At 43.2% G+C, this 19,050-nt stretch overlaps 1 protein-coding gene across 1 annotated transcript in view; it reads right to left on the bottom strand.

Annotated features, from left to right (window-relative positions):
* Nucleotides 1-7,019: 7,019 nt before the first annotated feature.
* LOC126412888 (odorant receptor 67c-like) overlaps nt 7,020-19,050 on the bottom strand; it is a 54,645-nt gene continuing 42,614 nt past the window's right edge. Inside the window, exons 5-6 of the mRNA XM_050082778.1 lie at nt 8,429-8,584; nt 7,020-7,307 (exon numbers count right to left, since the gene is read on the bottom strand). Of these exons, the coding sequence (XP_049938735.1) occupies nt 7,248-7,307; nt 8,429-8,584 (216 nt within the window). The 3' untranslated portion in view covers nt 7,020-7,247. The remainder of the gene's footprint in view (nt 7,308-8,428; nt 8,585-19,050) is intronic.

Here is a 19,050-nt window from a genome sequence, read left to right as displayed (position 1 = left end):
TTCCAACCATTCTTCAAACTGACTGCTTTTCCGCTTTTTAGGCCATCGTCATGTGACTACTGAATGTCGCCAACACTTACAAACTGATGGGCGACTTAGATATTATTTGCAAAGATGATAGTGAAATAAAAAGTGTGTCCAGCAAAAATAGTTTTTGTAACTAAAAAACAAACACAAAATCTGTTATGTTCACATTAATTTAATAGTTGATCAAGGGTTAAACAAGACTCTGCATTTTTTATCTGGTGTTTGCAACTAAATCCTACTTTAATAGATGGGAAAAGGAAGCTGAGTTTGATCTTTAACACCACGCTGGAATTGTGTGTCATACATTTGACGATATCCAACACTTCCATTACGGTCACCTTTCTGCCTTTCTTAACAGAATGTAAAACTTAAATTTCTACATCATATGAATGTTCTCCTGTTCAAAGGTGACAGGTATACTTTAAGCCTTTCTTTTTAAATCTCCTTTGACGGCCGGTGTGGCCGTGCGGTTCTAGGCGCTTCAGTCTGGAACCGCTTGACCGCTACGGTCTCAGGTTCGAATCCTGCCTCGGGCATGGATGTGTGTGTTGTCCTTAGGTTAGTTAGGTTTAATTAGTTCTAACTTCCAGGCGACTGATGACCTCAGAAGTTAAGTCGCATAGTGCTCAGAGCCATTTGAACCATTTTTCAATCTCCAGCTTCTCTCACATTCAGACGAACTAATTACGAAAGCTCTGGCTGATTGACCAATATATATTATCCACCGTGCTTGTATGTGATTTTATACGCACCAAGGTATACCAAGGGTTTTAGTTTGGTTTCACCGCTTAACAAAAAAGTTTATATCCTGTAGGTATTATAAAATACAAGTCTGTTGTTGTAAGACTTCAGTTTTTTGCGATTTTATCCGAAGTTTTCCCAAAATGTAAGATGATGTTACCGCGGCCGTACAGAAGTGGAGTAATTTTGCTCTCCTCAGTTTTCGTAGAATATTATCAATCAGAGGAGAACCGCTGCTATTGCTGGAAGTGATATATTTGAGGGTATATAGTTTTCTTTGAAAGGCTGATTTACATAATCAAATTAAAGTGAGGCGACTCGCCGTCGAATGGAAACTGTGTCGGTACTGGGAGCTAACAGGATTTACATTATCTATAGCTAGGGTCTTTCTTTAAATACTAAAGGATATGGAAGAGCAGTTGAACGGAATGGATGGCTCCTGAAAAGGGGTTGTTACAATGAAAATCAATAAAATTAAAACAGTGGTATTGTGGTGTAATTGAATTAAATCAGAAGATGCCGAGGGAATTAGATTACGAAATCTTAAACTAAAAGCGGAAGATGAGTTTTGCTCAATACAAATCGGTCTTGCAGTGATGTACGCCAGCACCAGTGGTGGGATACACATAGTGACACTTTTCCCGTAATATTACTGACTTGCATTTGACAAATAAGAGTGTTCTTAGTACAGCGAGTACAAATCCATAGTTATTTGTAATAACTTTAGTTCTCCAGGATGATGCCAGGACAACAGAGTTGTCAGCTGTAACAGATCTGTTCGGCTGTGAAGAGGTTTGTTTTTCTTTCCTTTCAAATAGCTACTGTCATGTCAAAATAAACTAAAGATTACCCCTATGAATACTGGAGTCATCACAAAAAAAAAGAAAAAAACCGTATATACCATAGAGCAACACTCTGTCGAGTTATTTCAGCTACATTGTTGCCTCTTAACGACACGTTATTAACTTCTAGTTAATGGAATATTTTTCGATATAAAGGAAACAAAATCGTGTTTTAATAATGTTTGTCCACTGGGCAGAGATTTTCACCGCACAGTGTCACTGTCAACAATAAACGGCAGTTTATATGTAGGATTCATTACATCCGGTATACTTCCCCTATCCACACTGTGCTTGTCTATGGGAAATAAAAAGAATATGAATTGATGTAAAATGAAGTAAAGTGATTGCGAAAGAAAATATATCTTGAGAGTCTCTGGTAATTTCTCACGCAATGCAGTAAATTATAACTTCAACACTACGTTTTCTTCTGTTGAGGTACCAGATATCTAGAAGCTTTAGTTTAAAAAACCACACATGGGATGCTAATAGTTAATACTACATTTTGCATGCATAAGTGTCTCGTAATACTCTCTTATGCCATGCTACGACCTTTTTATTAAAATACTGCAGTGCTATTAGATTCTTAGTCTCAGCCATAATTTCACTGATATTTCAAGAACGGTTTGAAACAAACGTAGCTGTCATCAGTGTTTTAAGGTTTCTTGGTCTATCGTAACATTTTCCTCCGGAATAGTAAGCGACTGATTGGCGAAACTAATGATACCCAAAGATGAAAATTTCTTGTCGTATGATTATCAGATTACTACGATGCAACCATACTTAAATTTTAGTTTCCTGTAGAAAACTCACTATTCGTTAAATGCTAAACGAACATCCTAAATTTCAATGCCACTGAAAGCAGTGAAGTTTAAAAAAATCACAATATTGTCAAATAAGTACAACTTAGTGAAGGGAATTGTGATAATTTACGGAAAGCTTGAAGTCGTGACAGATCGAGTCTCAAATCTATGCCCCTACCCCAAGCACGGCGGTGAGTTTTACGTTACTACAAAAGATCATCGCGGTCCTCTGACACCCATTTTTTTTGAGTCATCGGTCTTCTGATTGGTCAGATGCGGCCCGCCACAAGTTCCTCTTCTTGTGCCAACCTCTTCCTCTCAGAGTATCACTTATAATCTACGCCCTCAATTATTTATTGGATGTTTATAATCTCTGTCTTTTCTTAGGGTTCTAACTCTCTTCAGTTCCCGAGGTTATTCCCCGATACCCTAACAAATGTGCTGTCATTTCCGTATTTTCCTTCCTTCGCCACTAATTCTACGAACCTCCACGTTCCCCGTCTTATGAATGCAACTTATTTTCAACATTCCTCTGTAGAAGAAAAGCTTCGTTCTCTTCTGTTCCTGTTTTCCCATTGTTCACGATACATTACAACACAATGCTGTACTCAGAAAGTACATTCTCAGAAAATCTACCTGAAATTAAGTTCTATTTTTGATTCAAGTAAATTTATCTTAGCCGGAAATACCCTGTTTGCCTCTGATAATCTGCATTCTATGTCCTCCTTGCTTCTTCCAGTATGGGTGATTTTTTCCCAAGGTACCAGAATTCCTTAACTTCATCTTTTTCGTGATCGCCAATTTTGATGTGAAGTCTCTAGCTACTCTCATCTCAACTACATCTCATTACTTCGTTTCCGGTTTATTCGCAGACCATATTCTGTACGTACCACCTTATCAGTGGAACTTCCATTGCACTCAACATGTCACCACCATTGTCTTTAATTTCAAATGTTATCTCAACTTTTGTGTATTCTGAATCAGTAATCTCGACGATCATTCCTTTTTCGATACGTTCCCAACTTTCTTCTGACCATTGCCCCTCGACTGCCTTGCGTTTGCTATTTATTTAACTCCTAAGGGATTTATATTGCTGCCGGTCGGGGTGGTCGAGCGGTTTAGGCGCTACAGTCTGGAACCGCGTGACCGCTACGGTCGCAGGTTCGAATCCTGCCTCAGGCATGGATGTGTGCGATGTCCTCAGATTAGTTAGGCTTAAGTAGTTCTAAGTTCTAGGGGACTGATGACCTTAGAAGTTAAGTCCCACAGTGCTCAGAGCCATTTGAACCAATTATATTGTTGAATTTTTGTCTTTGCCGGAATATTTTTATACTTCCTTCTTTTGTCGCTCATTTGAAGTGCTTCGTCCATTACCCAAAGATTCTTCACAGTTACCTTCCTTGCACCTGTGTTTATCTGTCCAACATGTGTGAGTACCCTTTTTAGATGTCTGCTCCTCTTTAACTACGCTACCTACTACGGTGTTCCTCACCGTAGTATCTACATCCTTGTGGAAGAATCGCGTCTAGTCATTCCCAAATACGTCAGTATCCCACTTCCATGTTGTTTTCTTAAGACGATTCTCTTATACTGCACTCTGCTCTTCGTCATTACTAAACTGTGATCTGAGTCCGTATCTGCTCCTGTGTACGCCACACAATCCATTACCTGATTTTGGAATCACTGTTTGATCATGACGTAATCCAGCTGGAATCTTCCCCGTCGTCTTGCTGTTCTTCAACTGAATATTCGCTACTGCAGCCTGAAGTTTACCGCAGAACGTAATTAGTCTTTCTCATCTGTTACCCAAACTGCCAAGTAACCGTTTCTTATATTCCTTCACCTACAACCGCCTGCAATCCCAATTAATTATTAGATTCTCAACCCAATTTACATAATAAAATTACTCCTTCAGTTTCCTCATATACTTTCTCTACTTCTTCATCTGCTACTTGCGACGTTGGAATGTACAGAGTGATTATACTTACAGTTAAACTTTCAAAACGCTGTAGAAATAACTCCACTGGTCAGAATGACGTCAAATTGCAACGGAATATTATCGGAGAAAGGGGGAAAAGTATAGCGGAAGAAAAAAATTGTGTGAAAATATATCAATAGATGGCTCTGTAAGTCTCAGAATACATAAATGCCCAACACCCACTGAAGTTGGTATAAGCACGCCGGGTATACGGCTTTTCCTCTTTGCTCGTTTGCGACGTTCGCCATGAGTCTCAATGCAGGATCGCGCTCTGCTTGTAAAACTGTATTACAAGAATGATGACTGCACGCGTCGCTCTGCGGAAGTTCCGGGCACTGAAGGGTTTGAAATAAGACGTTGGGCTGATGACTGCCGTGGGTCTGGAGAAAATGATTCGGAAATTCGGAAGGATGGGTTCTTTTGGTGTACAACCTGGTGGAGGGAGGAAACTATTTGCTTCGACGACAGTGGAAGCAGTGACCACACCAATGCAGGAGGAGACGAGGGCTGGGGTGCAAACGTGTAATGCAAGGAGAATTTCCCGAACATTGGGCATACCCGTGAGCATGGTGCGTAAAATCCTTCGAAACATCCTTCTTTGCTATCCATCCAAAATTACCCGTGTGGACGAGTACCTTCCTGTTGATCTGCCAGCAAGAGAGACCTTTGCTTTAGAATTTCTTGCTCGCATCGAAGTGGACAATTATTGGCCGTGGAAGATTTTGTGGACAGACGAAGCCGACTGCCATCTCACAGGATATGTCAATACACAGAATTGTCGAATATGGGCAACCAGTGCCACTTCATCTTGAGAAGGGTTTGCAGCATCATTTATCACAGGGCCATATTTCTTCGAAGGGGCAGGTGCTTCCAGTCCTGTTACCTCTATCGTAGCTGGTAAGAGCTATGAGTGTCTTTTGCGCAACCACGTCATTCCAGCTCTCCAACAGCGTGGATGCGTGGATGGGATCATTTTTGTCAAAGATGGTGCACCTCCGCACATTGCAAATCCAGTTAAGCTGCTGCTGAAATGAAATGTCGTGTGACGAGGGCCTCCCGTCGGATAGACCGTTCGCCTGGTGCAAGTCTTTCGATTTGACGCCACTTCGGCGACTTTCGCGTCGATGGGGATGAAATGATGATGATTAGGACAACACAACACCCAGACCCTGAGCGGAGAAAATCTCCGACCCAGCCGGGAATCGAACCCGGGCCCTTTGGATTGACAGTCTGTCGCGCTGACCATTCAGCTACCGGGGGCGGACAAGCTGCTGCCGAAGTACCATTTCGAGTATGCTAGAATTATCAGCCGCTATTTTCCCTTCAGACTGGCTTGTCCCGATCACCTGGTCTTAATCCGTGTGACTTATGGTTGTGGGGCTACCTGAAAGATGTCGTATTCAGTATTCTGATTGCAAACTTAGCTGCATTGAAGGGCACGCATTGCGCATCACATTCTGAGCCTGACCCCGGAAACACTTCTGTCAGTTGTGGAACGTGTTGTTTCTTGATTCAAAAATGGCTCTGAGCACTATGGGACTCAACTGCTGAGGTCATTAGTCCCCTAGAACTTAGAACTAGTTAAACCTAACTAACCTAAGGACATCACAAACATCCATGCCCGAGGCAGGATTCGAACCTGCGACCGTAGCGGTCTTGCGGTTCCAGACTGCAGCGCCTTTAACCGCACGGCCACTTCGGCCGGTTTCTTGATTCGATAGCAGATAACGGTGGACAGCATATTGAACATGTTTTGCGCCAGTCACGCGGAAATTAATAATCCGATTTGACTTGAATGATGCTCTTTATGCGGTTTTTGGCCTCAGGAAAGTTAAAGACCGATGTGATTCATGCTTTGTATGCGGATTTTGCCCCCAGGGCAATTAAAATTCGATGTGAGTGATGTTTTTATACGGTTATTGGGCTCAGGAGAATTAAAAACCAATTTTTCCCATCCGATGTGATATGATCTTGACTTGTTGGCTGGACTTACGAAACTAACAGTATCACACCTGTACACCCATGCACACTGATTGGTACAGTTTGTTTAACGTCAAACGTACACCTTAGACATTGTTGTACGATTCATTTGTCATTTGTAGTCGACCACTATTAAATTATGATGCTTAAAGAGACATCTATTTCTGCATTCTGTGACTATATAGTTTTCTTCCACCATACGTTTTCCCCCTTCCCAGATAATATTACGTTGCAATTTTACGTCATTCTTACCAGTGGTGTTATATCTACAGCGGATTCAAAGTTTAACTTTAATTATATCACCCTGTATATCACAACTATAGGAGTCGGCGTTGATTTTCCGGCTAATCTGATGAGAAGAACAGTATCACTGAAGTGATCACAGTAGTTCACTCTATGCCCTAACTTTCTGTTCACAATGAATCGTACCCCTTGAGAACAGGACTACATCATCTCAGTGTTAACTACGATGCAAGTCGGACCTGTATCGGAACTCTTACTCCGTAATTAACAAAACATGAAAGGGAAGAAGTATTTAAAAATGATGCAGAATGATTTTTATATCTTTTAATTGAGTATATGTGTCAGCAAGCTAGTTGAATTTCAAGCACTCAAATACGTTTACCTTTTTGTTTGTGAAACACTGAAGTGAATAGGTACATCGTGTCTAATTTAGTGTGAGTTTGTACATATTAACGACAATTAAATATTGAACATAATGTATTCTCTTCTTGTATTGTGCTCGAGTTTAATTTCAGAACAGCCTACTTTTATATGACAGTGATCCAAGTGACTGGCATCTATCTGCAGCTGGACTACAATCTTAAAGCAAGAGACTATTCCTGCAGTAATCTTCCTTTCTTTCCGTCGGTCACAGTTTCAGTTGCTCGTCCGGATCTGCCGCAGCACTGTGAAGTACGAGAAAGCCCGGCTGAGGGTCTGTAACACATAAAACAGCTCCCTTCAATGACCCCCAAGTTTCGCTGTCACAAACTAAGTTTAACTAAACGAAAATCACAAATTTATTCAAGGTAAACAGACGTACGACAGGGATATCATACTGAAACTCAGTTTCTTTCGGTACCGTAGTTCGTCCACTGATTATCTTGTTACGTAAATGAAGCTTTATGAATTTCTGCTACTGAAAATTAACACTAAATCCTCTGCGGATAACAATCTTATGGCCTGTTTGGAACAACACTAGCTTTTAAATGACACAGTATACTCTAGTTTTGAGCATGCAACAAATTTTATATCCTGCATGTACGAAAATAAATATCGTTTAACAGCACTCATGTTGTTTGTTGCTCTGTCAAGCTATAGTTCCATGTCTTATTACATTACTGCTGCACAGACCCATATACGTTTACGATTCCAAAATTTTGTGTTTATGATGGCCTATTTCTGACATTATTTGTTCTTTTTCCCCCGTGCTATTAACTTCAGCTTTCAATTTTCCCTCTGAATTCATAGTTTCTCTTCCAAAACCTCATTAAAATTTTTTTGTTGTTTTTAATTTTATTCGGAGAAACGGTAGCAATGTTTTTTTTGTTCTTTTCGTACTAATAAGTGCTGTCATGCAGTTAATGACGTACAAACACCCATTAAAATAATTCACGACTGTGTCTTGGAACAAATGTAAGCATTATTTGTTCTTGTTTTATCGCGTTTCCGAGGAAGGGAGTATATATCCCAGATACACAAGGGAAAAGGAGCCCTGTTTGAAATGAAAATGTTGCGCATCATGTCTCTACTTTCAACATATTACTCGCAAGAAGGAATAATTGTACATATAGGAGTTCTTGTACAGGACAGTATGAATATTAAAAAAAAAAACAAAAATATTGGTCTCCAACATATTTTGTGATTCTGGAACGACGGTAAAATTAATGCAGGTAATTGGTCTTTCCCGTTTAGAAGATGAGCGAGAAGTTTAAATTCCTATCACGAAGATGAAGGGTATCTTAATGGTTCGTTTTGGTGGAAGCTGCAATACTAGGAATTTTTTCTTACGATGACAGGAGCAAGTATTAAGTAGTTAGCAGGGTGTCGGTGGTTACCTCGCTGAAGGTGACGAGGTTGAGGGCGACCAGTTTGCCGACGGTGACGCGCTGCGGCAGGCGGGAGCGCATCACGATGATGCCGAGGCTGCGCTTGGCGCTCTGCGGCGCCTCGAACCACTGGGACTCGTAGACGGCGCGCGACACCGCCTCCTCCTGCAACAGGCGCCCCCCAGCACTGCCTACAATCTCCACCTCACACTGGGACGCAGGCTCCGGTAGCCTTGCTGCACGGGTCAGCCGCGTCTGTCCCTGGACCGAAACTGTCAATTCTTGAGTATTTTCAATACTTAAAAATAAGTTGTGCACCTGGATGCAAATTACACTACTGGCCATTAAAATTGCTACACCAAGAAGAAATGCAAATGATAAACGGGTATTCATTGGACAAATATATTGTACTAGAACTGATACGTGATTACACTTTCACGCCATTTGGGTACATAGATCCTGAGAAATTAGTACCCAGAACAACCACCTCGGGCCGTAATAACGGACTTGATGTGCCAGGACATTGAGTCAAACAGAGCTTGGATGGCGTGTACAGGTAACAGCTGCCAATGCGGCCTCAACACGATACCGTAGTTCATCAAGAGTAGTGACTGGCGTATTGTCCCGAGCCAGTTGCTCGGCCACCATTGACCAGACGTTCTCAATTGGTGAGAGATCTGGAGAACGTGCTGGCCAGGACAGTAGTCGAACGTGTTCTGTATCCAGAAAGGCCCGTGCAAGACCTGCAACATGCGGTCGTGCATTAACTGCTGAAATGTAGGGTTTCGCATGGATCGAATGAAGGGTAGAGCCACGGGTCGTAACACATCGGAAAAGTAACGTTCACTGTTCAAAGTGCCAAGACGTGACCGAGACGTGTAACCAATGGCACCCCATACCATCACGCCTGGTGATACGCCAGTATGGTGATGACGAATACACGTTTCCAATGTGCGTTCACCACGATGTCGCCAAACACGGATGCGACCATCATGATGCTGTAAACAGAACCTGGACTCATCCGAATGACATTTTGCCATTCATGCACCCAGGTTTGTCGTTGAGTACACCATCGCAGGTGCTCCTGTCTGTGACGCACCGTCAAGGGTAACCGCAGGCATCGTCTCCGAGCTGATAGTCAACGCTGCTGCAAACGTCGTCGAACTGTTGTCTTGCAAACGTCCTTTTCTATTGACTCAGGGATCGAGACGAGGCTGCACGATCCGTTACAGCCATGCGGATAAGATGCCTGTCATCTCGACTGCTAGTGATACGAGGCCGTTGGGATCCAGCACGGCGTTCCGTATTACCCTCCTGAACCCACCGATTCCATATTCTGTTAACAGTCGTTGGATCTCGACCAACGCGAGCAGCAATGTCGCGATACGATAAACCGCAATCCCGATAGCCTACAATCCGACCTTTATCAAAGTGCAAACGTGATGGTACGCATTTCTCCTCCTTACACGAGGCATCCCAACGTTTCACCAGGCAACGCCTGTCAACTGCTGTTTGTGTATGAGAAATCGGTTGGAAACTTTCCTCATGTCAGCAAATGGTTCAAATGGCTCTGAGCGCTATGGGACTCAACATCTTAGGTCATAAGTCCCCTAGAACTTAGAACTACTTAAACCTAACTAACCTAAGGACATCACACACACCCATGCCCGAGGCAGGATTCGAACCTGCGACCGTAGCAGTCCCGCGGTTCCGGACTTCAGCGCCAGAACCGCTAGACCACCGCGGCCGGCCCTCATGTCAGCACGTTGAAGGTGTCGCCACCGGCGCCAACCTTGTGTGAATGGTCTGAAAAGCTAATCATTTGCATATCATAGCACCTTCTTCCTGTCGGTTAAATATCGCGTCTATGGCACGTCATCTTCGTGGTTTCGTAGTGTAGCATTTTTAATGCGCTGTAGTGTATAAGATGGAGAATCAAATGACAACTTTAACTGGTAATTAAAAATCGACATTTCGCTTCATGCTTCTGAATGTTGGCGATACTGATAACAACGATGTGAATAATTGGAGACGCTACATTCACCTCGGCAACGTTTCTTCGTGACGTCACCATGACGCATACATGCCCACTTTCGACGGTCGGGAACTTCCATCGACTTCCGTTGTCGTCTCGCGTCTGCGCATGTTGAGCTTCCCGTGGAACCGGAATCCATCTTGTGTTAACGCCAAGGTCAGTTTTCACCACGGTGAGTCTATAGTATCGCGATTTCATTTGGGGGTTAGCACCGTCATCGTGGTGATACACGTCACCACAAAGAGGCTCTTTTTGTTATAGCAGTTTACCGATCTGAAATATGGTGTCTTGTTGCTGTTTTCAATTCCCATTTATTTACAAGCTTGATAGTAATATGTTGGTAGCTAGCCCGGCTAGCCGAGCAGTCTAACGCACGGCTTTCCGGAGTGGGAAGGAGCGCCTGGTCCCCGACACGAATCCGCCCGGTGGACTTGTGTCGAGGTCCGGTGAGCCGGCCAGTCTGTTGATGGTTTTTAAGGCGGTTTCCCATCTGCCTCGGCGAGTGCGGTCTGGTTCCCCTTATTCCGCCTCAGCTACACTACGTCGGCGATTGCTGCGCAAACAAGTTCTCCACGTACGCGTACACCACCATTACTCTACTACGCAAACATAGGAGTTACACTCGTCTGGTGTGAGACGTTCCCGGGGGGCGTCCACCGGGGGCCGAACCGCACAACAACCCTGAAATATTGGTTCGGTGTGAGGCGGCGGAGGGATTGAAGTGGACTGCGGTAGTCGCCTTTGGGTTGTGGTCCAATGCGGCTACGGCGAGGACGGAGCCTCTCCGTCGTTTCTAGGCCTCCGGTTAACATACAAGACGATACAATACAATATTTTGGTAACGAAGTTCTGTTCTTTTCAGAAATGTTCTGCAAATACCGACCCATTTTGTGCGCCTCACTAATATTAAAAATTTGAAACTGACTTACTGGCTGAGTACCAGCAGATAAGTGACATCGTCTCTCATTTGACCTGTTTATTGACTTCGTTTCAGTTGATCTGTTTATTCATTTGAGGAGCCAACACGTAACGTAATTTTGTTTAGTTGCATATATAAGATAATAGCTCTTTGCTCACCACAGCAACGAATGTAGTATTACCGTAACACTCTTCCGAACCCGTTAAAAGATAGTATATACAGAGTAACATTGTGACTGTGTTACTGGTATCTCTTCATGCTCACGAATGAAAGCAAGAAACCATAGCTTCAGTCGGTGCATTCATTACAATTTTGGAAGCTGTTGTTGCCTTTCCTTTCTTTGAAAGTAAGAACCCACCTACTTCATACTCGTTATTTACATACCGTAATTATGTATTACAAAAAGAACTTGATAATAACTTTCCTCAACAGTAATAGTGTGTCGTTGTGTGAAGTACGTTCTCAGTCGTGCGAAAAATTATAATTCGCTGGGAGAAAAATTAACTTATTCCTTTGCCCTTGCCGGCCTATGTGGCCGAGCGGTTCTAGGCGCTTCCGTCCGGAAACGCGCTGCGCTACTGTCGCAGGTTCGAATCCTGCCTCGGGTATGGATCTGTGTGATGTCCTTAGGTTAGTTTGGCTTAAGTAGTTCTTAGTCTAAAGGACTGATGACCTCAGATGTGAAGTCCCATAATGCCCATAGACATTTGAACCTTCGCGCTTGTTAACTGAAACAACGATAAAAAACAGCGCTGGGACATTCCTGTACCAGTAGCAGAACACATTTCGCCTGCAGGTGTATAAGAGGTTCTTGTTTGGAACAAAGTAACCTAAAGTAACTAGGCAGTAAATTTTCTTTTATACTTAATACACAACTAAGGAAAAGTTACGTTTTAACTCTTTTCCCTAATGTACGCCTTCTCTGTGGGCTTTATTTTGAGTTACATTTGCGTTGTTTCACGAGGTAATAAACATATTTTGAGAATTTACTGGCATTTTCACCTTTAACGTTAAATTTGTAAATTGTTGAGAATAACAGCTCACTTTTGGAAGAAAGCGATCTCATGTCTAAGTTACATCAAGTATTACATACCATAACTTCCCTACATAAATTTGTATGTTATAGGATACGAACCGATGTAGCAGCTAAACTTATTTTCATAATCTGATACTTGAACCACCTCGCCACTGTGGACACTTGGTAACCGTTACTCTCTTCTGCATTTAAATGTCACGAACACTTCAACTGCCGTTATATTTTTACACGTTGTCGAGAGCTCCTAAAATTTTAAAGCAACATGTATTCGTAGGGCATACGTAGTGATTTTGAAACCTATTAAGTATCGCTCCTCTCGCTTTTCAGAACACGATACGACCACGAAACTCGATAGACGTCCCAAAATGGTCGGAACTGGGGATGTACAAGTCATAGTGACGTCATGGAGAAGTGTTACGGTGATGAATCTGGCGTAAAGAAAGCCTCAGAGGCGGCGGCATACTACAGAAAAGCGAAACGCGGCCACAATACCAGTTCAAAATGGCTGACCCGCTTGCGACCAGGGCAGTGAAGGTACGAAGCGTATTGAAATCAATCGACGAATGAAAGTCCAGTGCTTTGTTGCATGTCTATCGCTGCAGCAAGTGTATGAGTGAAAATGAAGCAGTAAGTTCGGAACGTGGGTAACTCAGCTACCGTGTCAGGCACACCGCATTGTGGCACCAGAGTATACTGCGGCAGCTGAAGCCATTGTTGGGGAAAGGCGCCGTTTGACGGTGGATGAATCAGCTGCATATTTGAAAGATAATGACTCAGCACTTCGTATCACTTTTGAAGTGCTCGAGTTTCCTAAAGTGTCTGCAAGATGGGTGGCATGACAGCTCAGTCCTGCAACTTCGATACTCAGCCACATTCAGCGTACGCATCAGACCTCGAACCGATTGATCATCATATGGTTGGACCCCTGAGAGAGATGTGGAGGTAACTAATTTTGTACCGATGAACAGGTATGGCTGGCTATGACCAAGCCAAGTGTTACACTGGTTAGCACACCAGATTGGCATTCGGGAGCACGATGATTCAAACCCGCGCCCGGCTCTCCTGATTTAGGTTTTTCGTGATTTCCCTAAATCGCTTCTGGAAAATGCCTTCCTTTGAAAGGGCACTGTCGATTTCCATCGCCATTCTTCCCTAATCCAATGAGACCGATGACCTCGCAGTTTGGTCCTCTCCCGCCAAAACCAACCAACCATCCAGCGGGCGATGCACGAGTAACTGCGGACACGATCAAAATACTTGTTTCCTTTTTTTTTTTCTTTTTTTTAAAAGGGCAATCCTTGCACTTCATACGCACCAGAAGAAGTGTGTTAAACGACAGGGAGATTAAATCGAGAAATGATAAGCTTACGTCCCACTTTGGTTCAGCAAAAGAAATTAGAAACAAATGCTTTCATTCGACTTCCTCTTGTAGTTCGTTCAACAAACGATTCCCTTACAGAAGTTAGTAATATGGTCTCATCGGCTACAAATTAACCTGTCCTAACGCCAGGGTACTCTTTAAGCACCATATATGGTGAAATACTGTGCTTTAATACAGTAGTCACCTTATGTGAGGAGGGGTTACATTGGCACAAAATTGTACTAGTTCTAGGAATATAGGCTCATATCCCTACCAATATCCTGGATAGTTATGTACTTCGTTGGTTTTACCAGAGAGTGGCGAGGAGCAATAAGGTGCTGCAACGACGCTTGACTAGGATTTTACGATGGTTTATCTGAAATTGTGATCACACAACCCCTGTGTCGTTGGATATGCAACATATAATTGGTGTTCTATTTCCGACGATCGTAACACACCAATGTGCTGCTTTGCTCCCGATATTTGGCTTGTATACTTGGTATAAATTCATTTCGAGGTGTGTGTAGCGTTCTTGTTGGAGCTTACCTAAATACACCATATTTCATCATTAGTAACATGAATCATTTACTGAAGTGATTGATATTTTTCGCCATGTGTTTGGAAGGAACCTTCGTTTAGCAAGTTTTTGTGGTTTACAGCAAAAGGTTACAGTAACTGTACAGCAAGTGTATGAAATTTGTCCCTGGCACGCAATGGCTAAATGCCCTAAGAATTTCCTGATCTGATTCACTGTGGGTCAAAATTTACAGAATACATATAATACACGAGGGTCGTTCAAAAAGTAAAGCCAAATATTTTCTTTTTCAGAATATATTAATTGTTAAGAGGCAGAATTTGGTGACAATCTACATCAACATGTCTTGTACACGTCTTATTATTTTTTTACGTAGTATCCAACACATTCTATGGCCGTACGCCAACGTTGTGGAAGAGCTTGTATTCCCTACTGGTATAAGCTCTTGTCCTGTAGGCGTGTCCATGTTTCCGCTGCATGACTGACACTCTCGTCGTCTTCAAAGTGTGTTCCCCATAGAGAATATTTAAGCGGCCCACAGAGACGGAAAACTGAAGGTGCCACATCTGGACTGTTGGGTGGATGAGGCAGAAATGTTCAATCCAATTTGGCGATGTGTTTCCGGTTTCGCAGACTTATGTGTGGGCGTGCATTATCGTGTTGGAGCAAGATTTCTGCTGGCTTCTTGTCCGATCGATCACGTCGGAAACGCTTCCTGAGTTTACTCAATCTCTTCACGTATGCCTCTGAATTGATGGTTGACCCCCTTGGCATCACATCCACGAGAATGACGTCATCACAATTTCAGAAGACTGTCACCACGACTTTTCTGGCAGAGGGGGTCGTCTTAAATTTCTTCATTTATGGTGAATTAGGATGATGCCGCTCCACTTTGATTCCACTGCCTTTTTGTTTCCGGTGCAAAGTGGTGCACCCGGCTTTCGTTCCCCGTAACGATCCGTGACAGGAAGGCCTCTCCGTTGGTCTCAAAACGTTCCAACAACCAGATGAAATGGCCTTTCCTTGAGGCTTTGGTCCACTGTGAACATTCGTGGAACCCATCGTGAGCACTTCTTTGAAAATCTGAGAATCTCGATCGTTGCAGACTCACTACCAATGCTGACCGATAAATGCAAAGCCAATTGTCGAGTTGTGATGAGCCAGTCGGCACGAATAAAGGTATCCGCGCGATTCAGCAAGCCTGGAGCAGTGGCTGTGGCAGGACGTCCCAAACGTGGCTCAACATAGAGCTCCGTTTTAGCATTTCCTGAGGCTCTAAATTTCTTTACCCATCGTCCAACTGTACTTCTATCAACTGCAGCATTGATATACACTACCTCACAAACGTTTATAGATGTTCACCATGTTTTCTTTTTCTGCACACAAGAATTTAATAAGAGCACGCTGCTTGTCGTATGTAGACGCCATTTTGACGCTGTACTACGGCTCTGCCATCTGCCAGAACGGTTCGAAACTTCACCAGCGCAGAGAACAAATATCAAATGTAAAGCACGATAAAGGACATTTGTCCACGTATAATAATGAATTTAAAAAAAAGAAGGTGGGGCATTACTTATTGAACGAATATACAGCGTGTTACAAAAAGGTACGGCCAAACTTTCAGGAAACATTCCTCACACACAAAGAAAGAAAATACGTTATGTGGACATGTGTCCGGAAACGCTTACTTTCCATGTTAGAGCTCATTTTAGTTTCTTCCACCTAAGCTCAATGGAGCACGTTGTCATGATTTCATACGGGATGGACTTGTGTCCGGAAACGCTTAATTTCCATGTTAGAGCTCATTTTAGTTTCGTCAGTATGTACTGTACTTCCTCGATTCCATGGCCTCCACGCTCTCCTGACCTGAACACTCTTCACTTTCATTTATGGGGGCATTTGAAATCTCTTGTCTACGCAACCCTGCTACCAAATGTAGAGACTCTTTGTGCTCGTATTGTGGACGGCTGTGATACAACACGCCATTCTCCAGGGCTGCATCAGCGCATCAGGGATTCCATGTGACGGAGGGTGGATGCATGTATCCTCGCTAACGGAGGACATTTTGAACATTTCCTGTAACAAAGAGTCTGAAGTCACGCTGGTACGTTCTGTTGAAGTGTGTTTCCATTCCATGATTAATGTGAATGTGATTTGAAGAGAAGTAATAAAATGAGCTCTAACATGGAAAGTAAGCGTTTCCGGACACATGTCCACATAACTTATTTTCTTTCTTTGTGCGTGAGGAATGTTTCCTGAAAGTTTGGCCGCACCTTTTTGTAACACCCTATATATATATATATATATATATATATATATATATATATATATATATATATATATATATTCAGTAGTTCTCTTGAACTTGCTGATTCGTCGGTGTCAAGTGGTGCTCCACGAAGAGACCGTTCATCTACGTTTCGTATTTTCTCCAGTTGAATTATACATATACGTAACGAAAATATTTCGAACTGCCGAGTATTAAATGTTTCTCACTCGACACTACGTTAAATTAGTTAACAGCGCCATTTCTTCAAATATTGGATTTCATGGTATTTTCACGAACTCAGTACACAGCTGCAGAAATGTAAATGCAGAGATAAAACATAACCACTATTGAAAACATGTGGTGATATGGGACGACTAACTTCCAGCTCGGTCTAGTGGGGGAAATCGTTGTAGTTTAAGGTTAGTGTAGCAAGAAAACATAATTATTCCTCGTCTGTGTTTCAGTCTACTGCCAGATTTTAGACTCACATACAGAACTGCACAGTAGAGACCGGCATATGCAGTTTCTGGCATTTTCTACTGTTTCTGTTGAAGTGCGACTTGAGATAGTGTTTTGTGCACCATTTCTAAAAATTTTTAGTTGTACACATTTCACTAATGGAGGGAACTCTGATATCACGGACCAGCTATCTGGAAGATTCGCCGGATGGCGTGGAAGTCGCTGACGGCCGCTAGACGGCAGTGCATCGCAGCTGCAGCGCTAGCCGCGCAGCCACGTCCCCTTGCAGGGCTGTCGGTGCATCCCCTGCACTCTAAAGCTAGAGTACTGCGGCAGATGCGTCGTCAGTCGCGATTCCACTCTGCCCTTGTACTCATATGGCAACACAGCGTTGTTTTTCGTTTCTGGATTCCCTACGTCTTAGATTTTCGCTCTTCGTTTGCTCGTTGGGCTTTTTATTCCGCAGTGCCTCTAAGTTGTCCCTCTTCTTGCTGTGGTCTTTCTGGCAACTTTCGGTGACTCGCTGTTGACGGACCTTGAAGACTCGGACAGTTTGTACGGGTTCACGAGTCTGTAGCAGTCTCCTCAGACTCTTTTCACTATAGAAACACTGTCTGCTATCCTAGCCAAACAATACGATACGGCAGGTCGGGGTGGCCATGCGGTTCTAGGCGTTACAGTCTGGAACCGCGCGACCGCTACGGTCGCAGGTTCGAATCCTGCCTCGGGCATGGATGTGTGTGATGTCCTTAGGTTAGTTAGGTTTAAGTAGTTCTAAGTTCTACGGGACTGATGACCTCAGAAGTTTAGTCCCATAGTGCTCAGAGCCAATAGAACCAATACGGTACGATATCGCAGTGCGTGCGTTATTCCGAATTACTATGCGATGTTCCTCCGGATATGCATGCATTTCCGAGGGAACAGGCACTGCGACGACTGTAGCCGTTATGAAATACGTCAAAGGTATTCGGAGTTGCGAATATAGACAGCAATCAGCTGTATCACGGAATGAAGACAACGAAAATATGTCACGGATCGATACTCGAACTCGGATTCCTCGCCTATCGCGAGCGGTCGCCTTACCATTTGGCTATCCGTGCACGAATCACGGCCAGACCAAAACATCCACAAGTCGTAAACCACGAGTCTACAACCTGAACTCGTCCATCCATTTTGTATATTCCCGAACAGGGGAGACATTCCACTGGACTACGATACTGTATTGCCTACGTTATTCTGAATCACAATGCAATGTTCTTTTCGACATGCCTGCACATGCTTTTAAGTAGAATATGTCCCCTGTACGAGACTATAAACAATGGATGTAGGAGTACAGTTTGTAGACACATAGTTGACGGCATGTGGAAGCTTGGGTCTCGCCTTCAGTCGTGGTCAGATAGTCAAATGATAAGGGGTAAGGCAACCGCACGCGATAAGCCGGAAATCTAGGTTCGAGTCCCTGTCTGCCACAAATTTTCATATCGTCATTCCATTATACAGCTGATGGTCGTCCACATTCGCACTGCTAAAACGTTTCTTGTACTAGTCAGACAATGTCTACCTGATAGGCAGCTTAAGCTCCGTACTGCAAACTTCTAAAGTGTATCACGTATTAAACGAGTTTGGGAGACGACCGATATGCTAACGTGTTAACCATATGGCAATGTGCAGTTTCCACCGACCGCCTTCCATCTACGGTCAACTGGTATGATAAACACGTCCATGTTAGCGGAACGAAGCAGAACACAAGGCATTGTATATTTCCTGGAAGAAGGACGTCGTAAATAATAAAATAAGGCTTACGGAACAATTAATTTTGTTCACTAATAGGCCTATAGTTCTTCTCTTTTGGTAGTATAGCTTTCGAGCACTTCAAGCATGCCAAGATGCTCTCTCTCGTTTGTTACATGACAACTCTCCGTGTTAGCATGTCCGTTGCACCCAGTTTCAAATGTTCGAACCGTCTGTCCAGTACAGTTACCTTAAACGCACCAGAGTGTAAATACTTATTCATTCCC

Source organism: Schistocerca serialis, chromosome 7 (genome assembly GCF_023864345.2).
Source record: "Schistocerca serialis cubense isolate TAMUIC-IGC-003099 chromosome 7, iqSchSeri2.2, whole genome shotgun sequence".
Lineage (NCBI taxonomy): Eukaryota > Metazoa > Arthropoda > Insecta > Orthoptera > Acrididae > Schistocerca > Schistocerca serialis.
This window is presented reverse-complemented; position numbering and strand designations above follow the sequence as displayed.